This window comes from Meleagris gallopavo, chromosome Z, assembly GCF_000146605.3.
Source record: "Meleagris gallopavo isolate NT-WF06-2002-E0010 breed Aviagen turkey brand Nicholas breeding stock chromosome Z, Turkey_5.1, whole genome shotgun sequence".
Lineage (NCBI taxonomy): Eukaryota > Metazoa > Chordata > Aves > Galliformes > Phasianidae > Meleagris > Meleagris gallopavo.
This window is the reverse complement of record NC_015041.2, coordinates 26,175,185-26,192,217: the sequence shown is the minus strand read 5'-3', so window position 1 is coordinate 26,192,217 and position 17,033 is coordinate 26,175,185. Positions and strand designations below refer to the sequence as shown.

At 36.1% G+C, this 17,033-nt stretch overlaps 1 protein-coding gene across 1 annotated transcript in view; it reads right to left on the bottom strand.

Annotated features, from left to right (window-relative positions):
• Positions 1-17,033, bottom strand: part of UHRF2 (ubiquitin like with PHD and ring finger domains 2) — an 86,249-nt gene continuing 69,216 nt past the window's right edge. Inside the window, exons 11-18 of the mRNA XM_010725641.2 lie at positions 13,614-13,718; positions 8,698-8,804; positions 6,181-6,343; positions 4,775-4,912; positions 3,216-3,339; positions 2,668-2,828; positions 1,418-1,516; positions 1-567 (exon numbers count right to left, since the gene is read on the bottom strand). Of these exons, the coding sequence (XP_010723943.1) occupies positions 421-567; positions 1,418-1,516; positions 2,668-2,828; positions 3,216-3,339; positions 4,775-4,912; positions 6,181-6,343; positions 8,698-8,804; positions 13,614-13,718 (1,044 nt within the window). The 3' untranslated portion in view covers positions 1-420. The remainder of the gene's footprint in view (positions 568-1,417; positions 1,517-2,667; positions 2,829-3,215; positions 3,340-4,774; positions 4,913-6,180; positions 6,344-8,697; positions 8,805-13,613; positions 13,719-17,033) is intronic.

Below are 17,033 nucleotides of genomic sequence, written 5' to 3'. Positions count from 1 at the left end.
TTGTAAATCAAACCACACGGACCAGGCACAACTATTATTCAGGAGGCAGTGTGTAGCTAAAAATTCGCTAACTTTTTGTCATCCCCATAATTTATTTTCCTCTGTCCTGAGGTAGTTACAAAAAAAAATAACATAAATCAAGCATCAGCTAGGTCAGTGGGAGCTGAAGCTTTTCATTTTTCTCTTTAAAAACTATTCATTAACTGGCCCAAACTACCCTTGATGTTAAAAGACAGCCGAGAATTAAGAGATCTCACTACACCAAAAAGATGGCTATGAGGGGAAGAGGGTGAGCTGCTTCAAAATGTGACAACATATTGAGTCCCATCAAGCTGGCTGGTCAACTGTTGAATTTCCCACGTTTATTCTCCTTAACTGTCTATAAAGTCACTGGGAGGAATTCAGAAGGATCTGAGCACATCATCGTCCTTTACTGTAACCAGGGAAGAACTGGTCCAACAGGGTCTGCAGTATCTTGTTAGGAACCATAGTGTAGCTCTTCCCCAGGTCGTAGCGGCAGGCAGGGCAGGTGAAGACCTCAGCTCTGAAGGAGCGCTGTAAACAGCTCTAGGAAAGATAAAAGAGAGGAGTGAATTGTGGGAACTTTCTTTTATACTGACAGCTTCATCAGCCAAAACTAAGGAGTTACTAAAAGCTAAAGACGCAATTTTTTGTACTTCCAGAAAAAAGAGGAAGTAATTACCAAGCCCCTTGGGGCACAACTTTGCCTATGTGACTAAAGTGACCTAAGAAAAGAACTTTGAAACATGGAGCCTGGCAAGGATTAAAAGACAACCCTGCTGATATCCCCATTAATGTCTTCCTGTGAATCAGAGCCACAACTGCAGCTGTTTTCTAGCATCCCTGTTAGACAGCAACTGTACTCCAGACATTCCCATCAAGCTGAAGGTGAATGTATACACAGGTTGCAGTGCTGAAGATGGCCTCCATCCACCTCATCTGACAAAATTCAGTTACTCCTTAAAGATATATTCAGAGTGATACAGTAGTTTTTAATTAGCCCAAATAATTTTCTGTTATTTACTCTGCATCCTTTAAACAACTCTTGGTTAAAATGTTACACACTTTTACGATCTGTCTTTAATTCCTTAACTATTAATCTATCAACATCTGACTCCTGGGCTAAAAACAACTCCTAGCATACCTCCTCTGATCATAGTGGAATGACAGCAATGCTAAACCCAACTCATTGCGCCTGGGTTTATACTAAGCTCACTTCCACTCTTTATTACATAAAATTAAAATTACACAGCAATCACTGAAAGCAAACATGCAGCAAGTTACTGCCCAGAATTCTAGGCAATAATTATCATCTTTCTAAAATACATTTTGGCTCCAGTGTCTGGAGTCTCAGAGCCAAGAAGACAGCCCAGAGCACAACCAAGCTTGTTCTTACTTTACAGACGTTGTGGAGGCACTCCGTTGTCACTGGCTGGTAAACCAGCTCCTGGCAGCAGACACACATAAAGGATTGTTCCAGTTTCTTCAGAAAATTCTAATGTAGGGCAAAGGAATAAAGAAGACAAATCATTAAAAGGCATGCAAAAAAAAAGTAGTATTTTATTTAATTATATATGTTATATATAAAACTATAGTGCCCAGCTTTGGTAATTACTATATACATTTAAAATCTTCATGAACTTTCATGTGAAATTCAACTCTTAGATCTAAGCTGAGGAAATGATAAAACTGATTTTGCCTCTGAAAATGTGTGAAATCTGTGGATTAACTCACAGGACTCTTGTGTAACCCTGCTGTTGTTCCCTTCCCAAACTCACTTAACAGTAAGTAAAAAGATTACAGAATTACTGTAAGTTGCTAAGCTTAATTTGTAAAATGGTTAGACATAGCTTCACTCTGCTTACACTGCAGCTCTTCTAGAGTAGTCTTCAAGACTCAGTCAACATTCAATTACCTTCCAGAGACAGTCAGCATCAAGTGTATATTGATAAGATACATAAAGGGTATTTTCACGCCCTCTGGTCCTGTTACCTGCATTTTGCTCACATTTACTAGAGCTCTACATACACCATCTTCCTTCTTCCTGCCAGAATAAAATTCTAGCTATTCAAATTTAATTAAAACAGTTGATAGTTTCCACCAAAAAGCTGTCATAGCAGCTACCCAATGTTTGCAGTGATTCCTATTGCCTTTAGTGGCAATCAAATGAAATCTTACCAAAACAATGGGTATGAATTTGTAGAAAAGTGACTTTTCAGTAACTCAATTGCTCTTAAATTACCATTTTCTCCTTTTTAAAACCATGCATCTCTACTGCTTATGAACAATTTTCAGTTGAAATTCTTTTCAATCATTACAGATACTGAATAGAAAACAGACAAAAGGTTCTAAATTTATAGTAAGTGGAAAAAAGCATTTCTCATGCTTTTTGGAAAAGAAGATCCCTACTGTGAAGGTGCCAAGCTAGTCATCAACAGCAAACCCTACAAGGAATTGGTACTAGATTGCTTTATCTATAATACTTTCTTCAAATCAAAGCTTTACAGATAAAAACAGTGCTAGAAGCAATCTGTATTCAGCAACCGTTCAACAAGCAAATTATGTCTTAAGAGAGACTAAAGTTTTCTCCTAGTACTTTTCTACAGAAAAGTAAAAAATAAAAATCTAAGCATGCAGCAAACATACTGGTCCTTCCTTCAGAGAAGCAAGTACTTCATCCCACAGTTTCTGGTTCATACAATCTTCTCTAATCAGCCACTGCTGTTCTTGGGTCAGCTGAAAAGCTTCTCCTTTCCCTCCATCTCCCATTCTCATGGCTTTAGGTGTATTTGTAGGTTCCTCAATACCTGCTCAAGATGATGACCATCAAACACAGTAATATCTTTGTGTTAGTCTAAATTAATAAAGAGGAAGGCAAAGCCGATTCTAAAAGGGAATAAATGAACTACACCCATAAAATGTGTCAATCAAATGCCTACTCAAACTCTACTTCAGCTCAGCACTGCTTTGAGCTGCAAAGTTCATTTTTCTACTGAGCTTAAAGAAAAAAAGCCTTACAAATACTACATAAAATCTTAGGATCCCTAGGCTGCTACTTTATTACAGAATATGCACTACAATTTACATTAGTATTCCAAATAACTTCATGCTTCTGCGAGGCTTTCATGCTATTGGCTCAAAGAACACAACATGACAGACTCCACTGCTGAAAGCTAAAAAATAAGAAGAAATACCATCATCAATTGTTCTTTTCTGGTTTCCATTACTCTGGCTGGTTGGCTCCTGTTTCACAGTTTGCTTTTTAACCTTATCTTTCTTCTCCTTACTAGCCATGGCTTCCAAATAACCTTCTGGATACTAAAATAAAAAGCACAGATTTAAAACAAAACCTACTGGCAAACACAAATCCCCAAGTATGAACAAGACTAATTTCTAAAAGACGCTAAAACCATATGACAGCATACTGAAATAATTAAAAAGTAGTTTTTAAAATCCTACATGATGGAAAAAAGTTTTAAAGTAGTGTCTGTTTTCCAGAAAATTTAGCCAAGCTAAAAGATCTAATCTAGACTGAACTGTATTCAAAGGAAACTGACAATTAAACCTATGCCCTTTCTAATGGTGTACGTTAAGAAGTGTAGCCAGCAGACTGAAATAGTTTATCCTCCCCCTCTGTTCTGCCCCGGCAAGGTCAGGACAGAACTGCGTCCAGTCCCACGCTCTTTAGCTCAAGGCAGTCAGGGTACTTCTAGAGAAAGTCTAGTTGAAGGCCACAGAGATGTTGAGGGGACTGGAGCTCCCTTGTGAGGAAAGGCTGAGCAACCTGGGACTTCAGCCTGGAGAAGAGAAGGTCGAGGGAGGTATTTTAACCATGCTTATGAGTATCTGAAGGGCATGAGTCAAGTGGATGGAGCCAGGCTCTTTTCAGTGGTGACCAGCAACAGCACAAGGAGTATCAAGGATAAACTGGAAAACAGGAAGTTCCATACAAACATGAGGAAAAACTTATTTGAGGGTGACAAAGCACTGGAACAAGCTCCCCAGAGAGGCAGTGGAGTCTCCCTCTTTGGAGATGTGCAAAACCTGCCCAGAAGATCTGCCTGTGCAACCTACACTATGGAACCTACTTCAGCACGGGAGTTGGACTCAATGGTCTTCAGAGGCCCATTCCAGCCCCCCTGATTCTATGAACTACACAAAGTTTTCTCCAAAGGCAAAGTTGAATATGATGATACATAATATGATAAACCATTGCCTTGATAAGAAAAAAAGTGCAGTGATTTTTTCCACCTTTCATGGTGGAAAAGGCCCGAGTCCTTATGGGTTAGTTTATTTTTGCATCTGAAATACAATAGCCATACAAGCTCCTCAGCTACATATAGAGAAAAACATAGAAATGCACATATTTTTTGATTTCTCAGATGGACTCAACCGTAAGAACAATTACTTGAAAAAATTCTATCCAGGAAAATTATCACTGGTTTTAAACTGTTAATTTACATACACACACACACACACACATGCATACACACACACACACACACACACACACACACACATATATGCACAGTATTTCACTGCTACGACAAAACTTCCTTTTACTTTGTTTGTTTAAAAGGATTTTTCCAGTCTTTAGATAATTTTTTTGTGTGTTTTGTAGATGTCTGATTTTGTCACTGTGATGTAAAAGAAAAAAATAGGGATTTAATATAACTGATTTCTATTCTGCAATTTGTTTACTTGAATTGAGGAAAAAAAACCAAAACAGTTCCTGAGCGATCCAGACTCGAACCTGTACACTCAGACCCAGCTTCTTCGTCCTCTCCATTCCTTCAGAAGTCCAAGGTGCAGGCTCAACATCATCTCTCCTCAGAAGATAGCGCCAAACTAAAAATCCACATTTTCCAATTTCTGGCCAATATTTCACCACCTACAGAAAAATACAGAATTTCTACTGTTACTTTACCACAAGCCAAATGTCTGTGCATATACTCCCACTCCAATTATTCAAGAAAAAAAATACAGAAAAGGAAGTCAAACATTATTATAAAGCCGCTCTTCCACTATCTGCAAAAGTTTTTTGATTTTGATAAACACAGTGGTATCTATTTCACATGCTGTGAAGATTCTGAATGTAAAAAAAAAAGCTACAGCACAATTGGAAGGTGTGAGGACATTATCTGACTTCCATTTGGTAAGCATGTATAGCTTAAATATTCAAGTTCATATAACCTATTATGGATTTTGAGGTTCAACAAGACCAAATGCCGGGTCCTGTGGCCCACTTCGGCCACAACAACCCCAGGCGACACTACAGGCTTGGGGCGGTGTGGCTGGATGACTGCATAGAGGAAATGGACCTGGGAGTATTGATTAATGCTCGGCTGAACATGAGCCAGCACTGTGCCCAGGTGCCAAGAAGGCCAATGGCATCCTGGCTTGCATCAGAAACAGTGTTGCCAGCAGGAGCAGAGAGGTGATTGTTCCCCTGTACTCAGCACTAGTGAGGCCTCACCTCGAGTACTGTGTCCAGTTTTGGGCCCCTCACTGCAAGAAAGACATTGAGGCCCTGGAGCGGGTTCAAAGGAGGGCAACAAAGCTGGTGAGGGGTCTGGAACACAGGCCATATGAGAAGAGGCTGAAGGAGCTGGGAATGTTCAGCCTGGAGAAGAGGAGGCTCAGGGGAGACCTCATTGCTCTCTATAACTTCCTGAAGGGAGGTTGTAGTGAGCTGGGGGTCGGCCTCTTCTCTCGTGTCATTAGTGATAGGACCAGAGGGAATGGTTTCAAGCTACGGCAGGGGAGATTCAAGTTGGACATTAGTAAGTATTACTTTTCAGAAAGGGTGGTCAGGCACTGGAATGGACTGCCCAGGGAGGTGATGGAGTCATCGACCCTGGGGGTGATGTTGTGTTGAGGGACATGGTTTAGTGGGAGCTATTGGTAATAGGTGAATGGTTGGACTGGATGATCTTTTAGGTCTTTTCCAACCTTGGTGATTCTATGATTACATTCTATTATCACTACTCTGACTAATTCTACTTCTTTTCTGAGTGAACTATGGCTAAAATGCTGTCTTGGAGTTAAAATAATTCTTTCTTTTAAGTAATAACAAAGAATTTACAACGTAAGACATACAAGACTTTCTAAAATAGCTCTAGAAAAATGTTATGTTGTACCTTCTAGAAATCAAAATACCTTGTAAATGCCATCGTATCTGTTGCCTTCCTCTGGGGCATATTTGCTGATCCGTCGTCCTTTTGAACTACGTACCACTCTCACTGGCTTACCAGCTCGCCAGTTCTTAGACTCTGCTCCATTTTTATCATCCAGTGGAGCATCACAGTTAAGAGCCAGTGCCCTAAAAACAGATATATCAAATTGCTTCATAAAAATTTTTTCAGGGAAATAATGCAATTATATCATATCTATTTCTGATATTTATTTATGCTTTATCAAGCAGTACAGAACTTTTAAGTATAATCTTCAACAACTGCAGAACTGATGGAAGCAATAAGTTACAAGTACAATTAAAAAAAAGAAGAACACAAAATATCTTGCTGTCAATGGTCAAGATGAAAATTCAGATTATATATGTAAATGTAATAAAAAAATCCTCCTTTCATATTTAATATCCTTCATTTTTAAAAATAACTCTTTCCTGGATAATATTGAGAAAAGTAAGAGAAATTACAAATAAAGGAAAACGTTATCATTATTCCCCAGTAACAGCAGATTTTTAGACTTTTTAAGCACAAACATAAAAATAATGAATATAACAAAAAATAGCTATATAGTAAAAAGCACCAAAACTATCCAATAATCTCTGTGTAAAAGAAGTTCCTCACATAACATATAAACTGGTTAGAGCACGAGTTAAATAACAGCAGTAACTCAAGGACAAGCATCTTCTCTTTCATCATTTTATGCATCATCTGTATTTCTGGGCTTGTTGAGCCTGGAAAAGAAAAAGCTCAGGAAAGACCTCATTGTGGCCTTCCAGTACTTAGAAGGAGCGTATGAACAGGAGGAAGACTGTCTTTTTACACAGTCTAATAGTGATAAGACAAGGAGGAACAGCGTTTAACTACAAGGGGGGAAATTTAGGTTAGACGTTAGGAGGAAATTCTTTACTCAGAGGTCAATGAGGCACTGGCACAGGCTGCCCAGAGAGGTTGTTGATGCCCAATCTCTGGAGGCGTTCAAGGCCAGATGGGGCTGTAGGCAGCTTGAGGTGATTTGGGGCAGACCTGACCATGGCTGGGGGTTGGAGCCTGATGATCTTTAAGGACCATTCCAGCTTTAGCCATTCTGTGATTCTATATGAAGACCCTCTTCTAGAAACCTGTAGCAGTACAGTGAATATCTACAAGAACAAACTGCTGCAGTATCTTTGCTGCTACAATCTAATTAAACCACGTATCTCAGAACAGAAGAAACAATAAGCAGAACTGGTATAAATCCAAAATCCATATTGTAAACAACAGCAACACAGAGGTACACAATGTAGATTCTAAAAATACTTCTTTTATATAAAAACAAAGCTTAAAAAAAAAGAAAAATATCTGAACAAGCAAAAAACAAATCTGATCTTACTACATGAAATCAAAACAGTCCTGTGCACCAAAGTGCCTGAGAACTTTCATTGAAATTAGTAATGGAGAGCAGCACCTTGATATACACCATATTTATAGCATGAAAAATAACGCTACAAATCCTCAAAGCTTTGCCAGTGTATATTTTATTTGCTGAAAGCAGAGAAATGCTGATGCTAAGAAGTCAAGCTTTTAATTCTATTTCTGAAAGGAATTTTGCTCTGTTAATTGAAAATGCTTGTGAACTCACTGCTTAAACCTTCCATCTTCCTTCCTTCCTTGCTGTGGTTCACATCATCTTCCCTCTCTCTCCTTCCCTTCCTTTCTCAGTATCCAATCTGGCTTTTCCTCTCTCTCTCTCTCTCTCTCTCCTCTAAATGCCACTAAAAAGCCAAAAAGAATTCCTCTCTGCTCTACTTGACAGCAGCACATTTACATCAAAAAGGAAGCCTAGCAAACAAATGTCTCAGTCAGTACCAGCACTCCAGAGTTGTTAAGTGGTCAGCTACTTAATGCACCTATATTCATGCAGTCTTTTTAAAGGGTACAAAAATACTTTAAGAGGATGTCCAACTAATCTCTTTGGATACAAATGCTCTTTTTAAAGCATTTTTTATAATGCAGCACCATAACTCCTTATTTTTTTTCTGCAATACTACAATGGAAGTGCAGACTATCTTGGAAGTGCAGACTATCTAACTATGAAAGATTTTTTTTTTTTCCAAGGGAAAATGAGCATTCTCTCTTCATACTGAATTTTCATAAATCAGACTGATAGAAACATCTAGAATAATCTCGAAGTTCTACCCAAGAGTTCTGACAAACTTCTCTAACTTAAAACAAGATCCCCTGAAGAAAACGTTGGGACAATTTCAACCAGAGACATGGCTAATGGCTGTAACAATAACACAACAACCTACCTCATTCATATGCAAACGTTTCTTGAAACCAACAGAACATAATGCCTGATAAAACACCTCTTAGCAGCAAGAGGCACCACTGTTTTCACAAAGTAGCATGTACAGCAGAGAATAAAACATATTTCACAGAAAATCTGTTCTAATTAAAGCACAACAGCAAAGGTTTTGCAATACTTCCTAATTTTATTTGCAAAACTTACCTATTCATGTGTGTTAATGTCTGATCAAATGAATGCTCTCCAATTCTTTTATTGCCAGAAAGATCTCTACCTCCACTCCCAGTGTAAGTGAATTCATCTCCTCGATCCTGTGCAAGAAGGTTGGTTTTAACACTCCAAATTGAAGCAAATAAATAAATTAAAAATAAAAAAAAGAAGTGACTTCATTTGTTCATTACTCTGACAGACAAAAAATATACTCCAAGATATGGAAACACGTGTTTTCTATTTCACTATCACTGTCTTACAATTCTTGCAAAAAATCATCATTAGAAAAAATTGCCTGCCTTGAAAAAATTGACACTGACAGTCTTTTTAAAAATTACTTTGAAAAATAAAATATTTCTTTAATGACACATTCTAGCGAGTGGTGTAGCACTAAGTAGAGCCTTCTTTTACTTTACAAGAATAGTGTTTGCAAAATACATCATAAATAGCTTGGGGACATCAGTTTGTGCAAGGGACTGCGTTCTAATAAGTCAGAGCCATGTGTACTTAAATTCAAATTAGATGCTTTAGTATATGAATAGTTCCAGCTATTCTGAACTAGTAAGAGGTTAAAATCATTTAGATTCACATTTTAAGCTGAGGCAGTTACGTAGTAGAATTCCTACAGGGAATCTTTAAATTCAAGATAAATTGATCAACCTCTTTTCTGCCATCTTCTGCCACATACAAAAAGAATGATCAAAATCAAATTATTAATTTCCTTAGAAACTATATCACAGAAAGTCAGACCACCCTGAGAAAATTCAAGAATTTCTAGAAAGATAAATTATTTAACATGATATTTCATGGAGACACAAATTTTGTGCAAAGCGTGAATCAATAGCATAAGGTAAATACTTCATAAGAAAGTAAAGTTTCCATGAAGTTTTACAGTAACTTTCTGAACAACTCAGTCAATTTCTTAACACTATTAAAAGCCTGACATTATGGATCCATCGCTAGACTGTTACAGATATTTCATGGCTGACAATAGCAGAAAAAAGGAAAATTGGGAATTGAAATGTTGGTTGTACAATGCCATAAATTAATTATAGAAATTATCTCATCTGCGTGGGGAAAACACAAAAGAAATTCAGTTGCAGTATTACAGCATTTCATTCCAAAGATTCATACAGATGCAAAAAAAAAACAACCATGTGCTATCACCAAGTTGAAAAAAAACAAACCCTCTAAACCTAACAATGATATTGTATAAACACTAGTTTACCCTTTCCTAAAACAGTCTGTTTATCTCCAAAATGAATCTCCAAAAACAAACAAAAAACAACAAGGAAACAACACAGCTAGAAGTAGAATTGTGTTGTACAAGGAAAATGTATGAAACAATTTCAAAAGAATGAAAGACTAAAAAGACATGAGGCATTTATTAAGCAAGGACATGAAATAAATTGCATTAAAAGAGATATCACAGAATTGAATTGTTTGGTCTTTTGTCAATGATTGCTAAATAAATAATGCCAAAAGAAATGTGCAGATTACACAAAGATGATTGTGGTGATAAGAACAGAGATGGATTTGTTTGATGAATTTGATGAATACGCTCATTCTAAGAACTGAATAAGTTGTTTTTGCAAAGTTGAGGAAACCAAATTGACATATTTGGCCAAGGTGTGTTTCTACATACAGAATTTGAATGTTATTTTCATTCTTATTTTATTTCTTGCATTCAAATAAATGATTAAAATCAAAAGAATTAACTTTATATTAGTTTTCAAGCAAAATGAAGTTCTGCAAGAAACTCATGGCTTGATAAAATGGAAAAACTAAGACCAGTAGAGCTTCAAAATTTTATGAAGGGAATAGAATGATGATACTAATGTAACTAACATTTCCTTGAAAATATCTCAATAGAGCAAGAAAGAATCTCGGCAAATTAGTTGTTCATAATCAGAACCCATGCGACACAATATAAAACTAGATTAAAAAATGGAAATTAACATTGCCAATGCTTAGTAAAACACCATTTGGCCCTTTTTTTTTTTATAAATATTTAATGCTGTCCAAGAAGCACGTTGTTTGTAGTTCTATTCTCACAGAATTCTTTGGAAAAAAAGTCTTTGTCCTTTACCTAAGGTATTCTTAAAAAAACCACTAATTTCAAAGTTGTTTTTCAATGTTTTTAAATATTCTTCAGTGTTTTAGAAACATTCAAATGAACTTTGGAAAAGCATGGGTAGGAGCAGAACTAACAAAGGTTCTACACCCAATCAGAAAAGGAGCAGACAAATAGGTATGTAAGACTACTATGACAGGCATAGTTCTAACAGTCAGAATTGACAGAAAGGGTCTCTGCAACAAACTAAGGCTTATCAGAACGTGAAAATAATTCTGGATATAATGTAAGTACAGGACAATGAAATTCAGAAAATGATACCAAAAATGTATTTTTCAGCATTAGTACCTTGTATGGACGGGTAGCTAACAATACGGAATAACAGAAGAGGTGGACAGAAGATTGTCACAGAATAGGAGCTGTTGTGCGAATTTGAAATGCCAGGAATAAGTGAGTGGTGAAGCTATTGTCCAACAGATTATGTCAAGAACATCCTTAGTATCAGAGGTAGCAAGAGTGGGTGAATAATAATTAAGAGTGAGAAGAAATATATTTAATGTCTATTGTAATGTGAGATAATTCAAGTATCTCGTCATACATCTGAGTTACAAGTCGGTACCAAACTAGCTGGGCTCTGAAACCTCAAAAACAAGGCAGCATTTGAAAACAGCAGGTTTCATGGCATCAGACATGAGGTTTTCAGCTCTTTATTCAATCCAGTTGACAGTGTAAAGGCTGTGATGAACTTATTATGTTGGATTCTCAGTGGTGTAAAATAGAGAGAAAATCTGCAAGGAACTGTTTCCTCGGTAACATAGCATGGAAAGATAATACAAAAAAATTGTTTAGGACACAACATCTCTGCTTCAGGGGAGCTCACACTGGATTCAAGCAATCCAGGTAAGACTTAAAATAAATAAATCATAAAGCTGTATACCACACATATTTCTAAGTTCTGTTAGTCGTGGTCTTTAGATACAATAATTAATTTAAAGCTACAAGAAGAGAATTAAGATGGCACATTAGCAGACTGTGTAAATAGTACATAAATACAGGTTATAACTCTACAATGAAACGATTTTTCAAAGTGCACTTATTTCTCAATCCTGTGAAAATTTACGCAAGAGTTAACTATGTCATATTGTTGCAATTCAAATAAGAGCTGCCACTCTTTCGCTCATTACATACAATAAAATAGCTAGAAGTAAGGAGATTTTATCCATATTTTCATTTAAAATTTTCAAAGGAGGAAAGAAGGTACTTATAGTCTTATTTTTCACTGGATATTCACGTAGGAGTTTCATTTCAACCTTTTTGCAAGACATAGGTGAAATGGAAGTAAACTGAAAATTAAAATTTGGTATATAAAAAAAAACGGAGGAAAAATGCACTTGGGAATAAATTTTTTTTCCCTTGCACCTTAGTTCAGAAAACTGAAAAAAAAACCATCAAAAAAAACGCACCTCACATTCATATGCACTGTTAGGTATTACTTGTAATGTTTCTCCCCAACTATTCATTTTGAAAAATATGTCTGTCATCAAGGCTAGGACAGTATCTAAATGTCCATAAAACCCATATTAACACAGTACCACTTTGTTGAACTGGAAAAGGCACGCAAAAGATCCAAATAAGTTTATTAAACAGTATTAACTGAATAATGATAGCTGCAGACATAAGGGAATATCAGTATCAACACCAAAACAAACAAACACACACAACTCAAAGTAAATAAACATCTTCAGCATACCAGGAATGCAGCTACAGTTACTGAGCATATTCTTAGGATTCACCAGTTAAGGTCCTAGAGCTTGGGTTGGGGTTGACTCAAAGGAAATATTAAAACACCCCAACATTAAGTACCACCTCTTGTGACTGGCTCAACAAAAAGACATCTTCAGAGACAACATCTTGCAGCAGCGTCAGAAGGTAGGTGCTGTTGGCAAAGAATACATTACACTCTGATGCTATTTCAGATGCTTATTTCTTTCTCCAGTGCCTTTCTCCTGGTGACTACCAGTTACACATGTTGTCATAACAACAGATTGCTTACTGCTTTATTCTTCCCTTGATGCATGATTCAAAATCCCACCTGTGGAAGAGATCTGCAGGAAGGGATGTACCTTTTATAAACATTATTTGGTTGCAGAGAACAGCAATCTATTCTTAAAGAAGTGTTTGTCAACGTAATGAGAAGAAAATTGGACACGGTTACTGTTTTGTTTAGCAACACAATTGCTTTTGTTGCTCTATTTAGATGGTAACACCAAAGTCGAAAATTTTTCAGCAACTTTAGGGATGATAATAAAAGTTACTGAGACTTTCCCAAGAAGTTCTGAAAGCATCTACCAGTAGGAGGCAAGAGCCCTCAAAACTTCATGGAATCTTTCATAGAAACTTTTTATTCTTGCTTCATTAAAATAAACACATTATGTAAACAAACCCAAAGAATGAGGCATCTATCTTACTTAAAGGCAATAATAAATGTAGTACATCTATGTAAAATGTAAAACTTGCACTTAATTAAAATTTTTAAATAATACCAAATTCGGACCCTGAAAGCATACTGAAATTTAACTACCCTACGTGATGGAAAATTTGGCTTAATTTTTTGCTTAAGCATACACATACACAAAAGCATTCCCTAATAAATATATTTATTTATTTATATATTATGTGGTATATTTCTCCACAAAACACTGAGAACTTTTGATTTGTTACCAGAGGTTATTCTTCTCACAGTCATATCTGTATAAGCAGGAAGGCTCATAATCCTCTGTCTTTGCAAACATTAGTGTGTTAGAACAGCAAAATGATTGCTTAATAAACGACATACCACTTCATCTTCAAACCCTCCAGCTAATACAAGTGAATAAGCTCCATCATTACTGCGTCCATGAATTCCACCCACGTGTGGTCTGTGAACACCTGCTTCGCTCACCTGGTAACAGAAAAACAGCAGTTTCTAACATTTTTATCCAACTAATCAGTCATTTACAGTCACTTTTAAACAACAATCTTTCAGCTTAAAAAATTGCATAGAGGTATCTGTGTAAACAGTTAATGTAAAACTGCTATTAAAGGTGAGAATTTCATTTGTCTTTAATGAAGAAAAACCAAAGTAAAGTCACCTAAAAAGGGAAGGACAACATACAGCAGTAGTGACATTGCAAGCTGAAAATATATACTTTCTTCTCTGGGAAAATCTTCCATTATTCTTTCCGTAAGCAGTACTTAAGATTGAACTTACTGTTACAGCCCATTTGCACAAGTCATTTAGAAAAATTCAACAAAGATGGAGATCTGCCAGTTTAGTAACATCATGTATCTGTTAATTATGGAAGGTCACAATGACCTCTGTAAAGATCACTGTGTCAGGAACCAATGAAGTAATGTGCTAATTTGTGACCAGCTTACAAATTTGTGACCAACTCAGAGGAATACTATCACACAGCCTAATAAAAGAGAAGAAGTCATTGCAATAAAGTATAGCTCATATCCAACCAGGATTACTCTCAAGTTATGAATATGCAACTAAGCTGCAACCAGACCAACTGAGAGCTGCTGTTGTAACATAAACCTTCAACATCAGTAAAGCCTGCTGGGATACACTTCCCACAGAAATTTATGTATTAACCATCTCTTTGCTATTTTCAAATTTAATTTTAAAAACTCTTTGTGAATTAAGAAGGGGACAGCATGTTAAATTACATGTTTTCTCAGTACATGATGCAAATTTACAATTAATAGAAGTAAGACTCCCAGTAGAAAAGCAATTAGGATCCTTCATATCTCCCCATGTTCCTTCAAGTCTAGGTTTCATCTGTTTCCAATTCCATCCCTCTCAATCCTATAACCTTTTTCCATTCAATATACTTAAGCAACTTCTTTAGGAGTTTACATTCTTTTGGTGCAGTCTTGCACATTTATCATACTACAACGCATCAGATAAAATGTCCAGATGGCAGGAAACGCTGTTTCTAACATCAGATAAGAGAAGGCAGCTGTGCACAGTATGAAAAACACGCACGGATACCATGATACTTCTTTGTACAGTTTCTCAGCATCTAGCTGTCTGTGGCTCTGGCTTCTTAAACTACTCGAAAATTCTCGAATCCATAGTAACTAAGAGAGAAGAGTACTGCTTGTTTTATGAACTTCAAATAGCTTGTTCCATTTGAGTCAGGCACCTGATCTTTTTTGCTCTGATGAACCCTCTTCTGGATTATGGAAGTATGTATGTATAGTGTTCCATAATTATGCCTTTTATACTGTACTACTTAATTTTACAAACTTCATCTCCATTGCATTGTTTTAGCTAACTTCACATATGAAAAGTCTTTCAGTTGATTTTAAACCATTCCATTCCTCTAATAGTTCTGACTGCTGTTGATGATAGTATCTGCTGTTTTCCTAGTCCTTCCTTTCATCATATTTTAACTCTTGATTACTTTTTTTTATTATATCATCACTACTGGGCATTAAGACGGCATATTTTCAAAACTGGCTATTAGAAGATCTTTTTCCTAAATAATAATGATGAAAGTAGCTGGAAGCCCAATACAATTCATATGAAGTTAAAACTATTCCCCACCCCATGCTTACTATGCATGACAACTTAGTACTCTCACCTAACTATCAGTTATTTGACAATTTTTCCAGATTATTTATGTGCATGCTGATTAAAAAGGCCTCACTATCGTGATCCTCTTTCCTGCTGTATCAAACATCCTTTTATTCATTCCTCCCTCCCTTCTTCCATTTCCAGGATTTATTAAATTAAATCTAGGTTTCGGTAGGTGATTCACCCCAAAGATGAATTCTGGTAAGTAATTCATGCCAAAGATGCTCTTCAGATGCTCTCTCCAGAGGCAATACTTAGTCAAATTCCTTCTAGGGAAAAGAGAGTTTGTGTCATGAAAAACTAAGCAAATAAAAAATAAAGAAACTACGGACTCTAAATTCTCATAGATCTGCTGAGACAAACCTATTTCTCATAAAGAATACTGGTCATATGAGAAATATACAAGTGCAATTTAAATGCCTATGTAGAAAACATTTCAATCCTCTGTTTTTTAGATTAAGTAAAATGGTTAGATTTGTACAAAAATTAAATGATTATGTATAAGTGGCAATTGCTTTTTGCTCTCTACTATACATCCACTTATATACATAAAATCATCATACTTTGCTCAAGTTTCTGACAAAAGCAGTTATCTAATTCTGTTCCTTTCTCCTACTAGCACTAGAATCTGAAAACGATCAACTTTTGTGTCATCAGTGGAACTTATAACAGAAATATGAACTCAAAACTTTAATTACTGCTCAAGCAGTGAAAAAACTTGGTTTTGAGATTTTCAGTTTGCATAGTGGACTTTAGAAGCTTCTTGTTAAGTGATTTTAGAAACCTCTCTTATTTATGAAACCAAGCTTAATCTGGAAACTAGTAAAAATATAACTACTTTATTTCCTTTACACACACACACACACACACACACACACACACAACAAAACAAAAACAAAAACAAAAAAAAAAAAACCTCTTAAACACAGAGAAGTCAACAAAATATCCCAAAGAATGAAAATGGCATAATGGCATTTACCTCTTACTCAATTACTTGTCTGTTAAAATCAGTGGGATAATGAGCAGAATAATTTTACAGTACAAGATTAATTAATAATAATCTTTGTATTGATGGTAGCATTCACATTAAGGTGAAAAAGAATCAATTAGTTTAGCTTTCAACTTCATCATTCTGTTTTCTCTAAAGAAAAGAAACCAAAAACTGTTGCCATGTGGGAAATACGTGCTGCAAACCTTATCAGCCTTAAAACCTGCACAACCTCCCAAATCCTGAATTCTTCAGACAGTATGAAGACACCTCAACTGGAGAAAAACTCTGTTAAGCATTTTCTTCTAACAGTTTAATAATAAAATATTTCTCTTCTTCTCATAGGAAAGCAGGGGATGAAAGATTTAAAAAACAAATCAAGAAAAGCTTGTCACGCTCCTCCTTAAATGCAGAAAAAAAACACCTTCCTATTCTTCCAGATAATACAGAAAACACTCAGTTACCATCCACAACACATGCAAGAGACAAAGAATTAACTGATTTTGAAAATGAAGAACTATTCATTTCCTGAACAAATCAGCAAAAAATCAAAAATAAATCAAAAACTGGAGATATCAGATAAGACCACAGTGAAGTCTGTAGATTACTGGACATCTCAAAACCACAAAAACTAGCACAGGCAA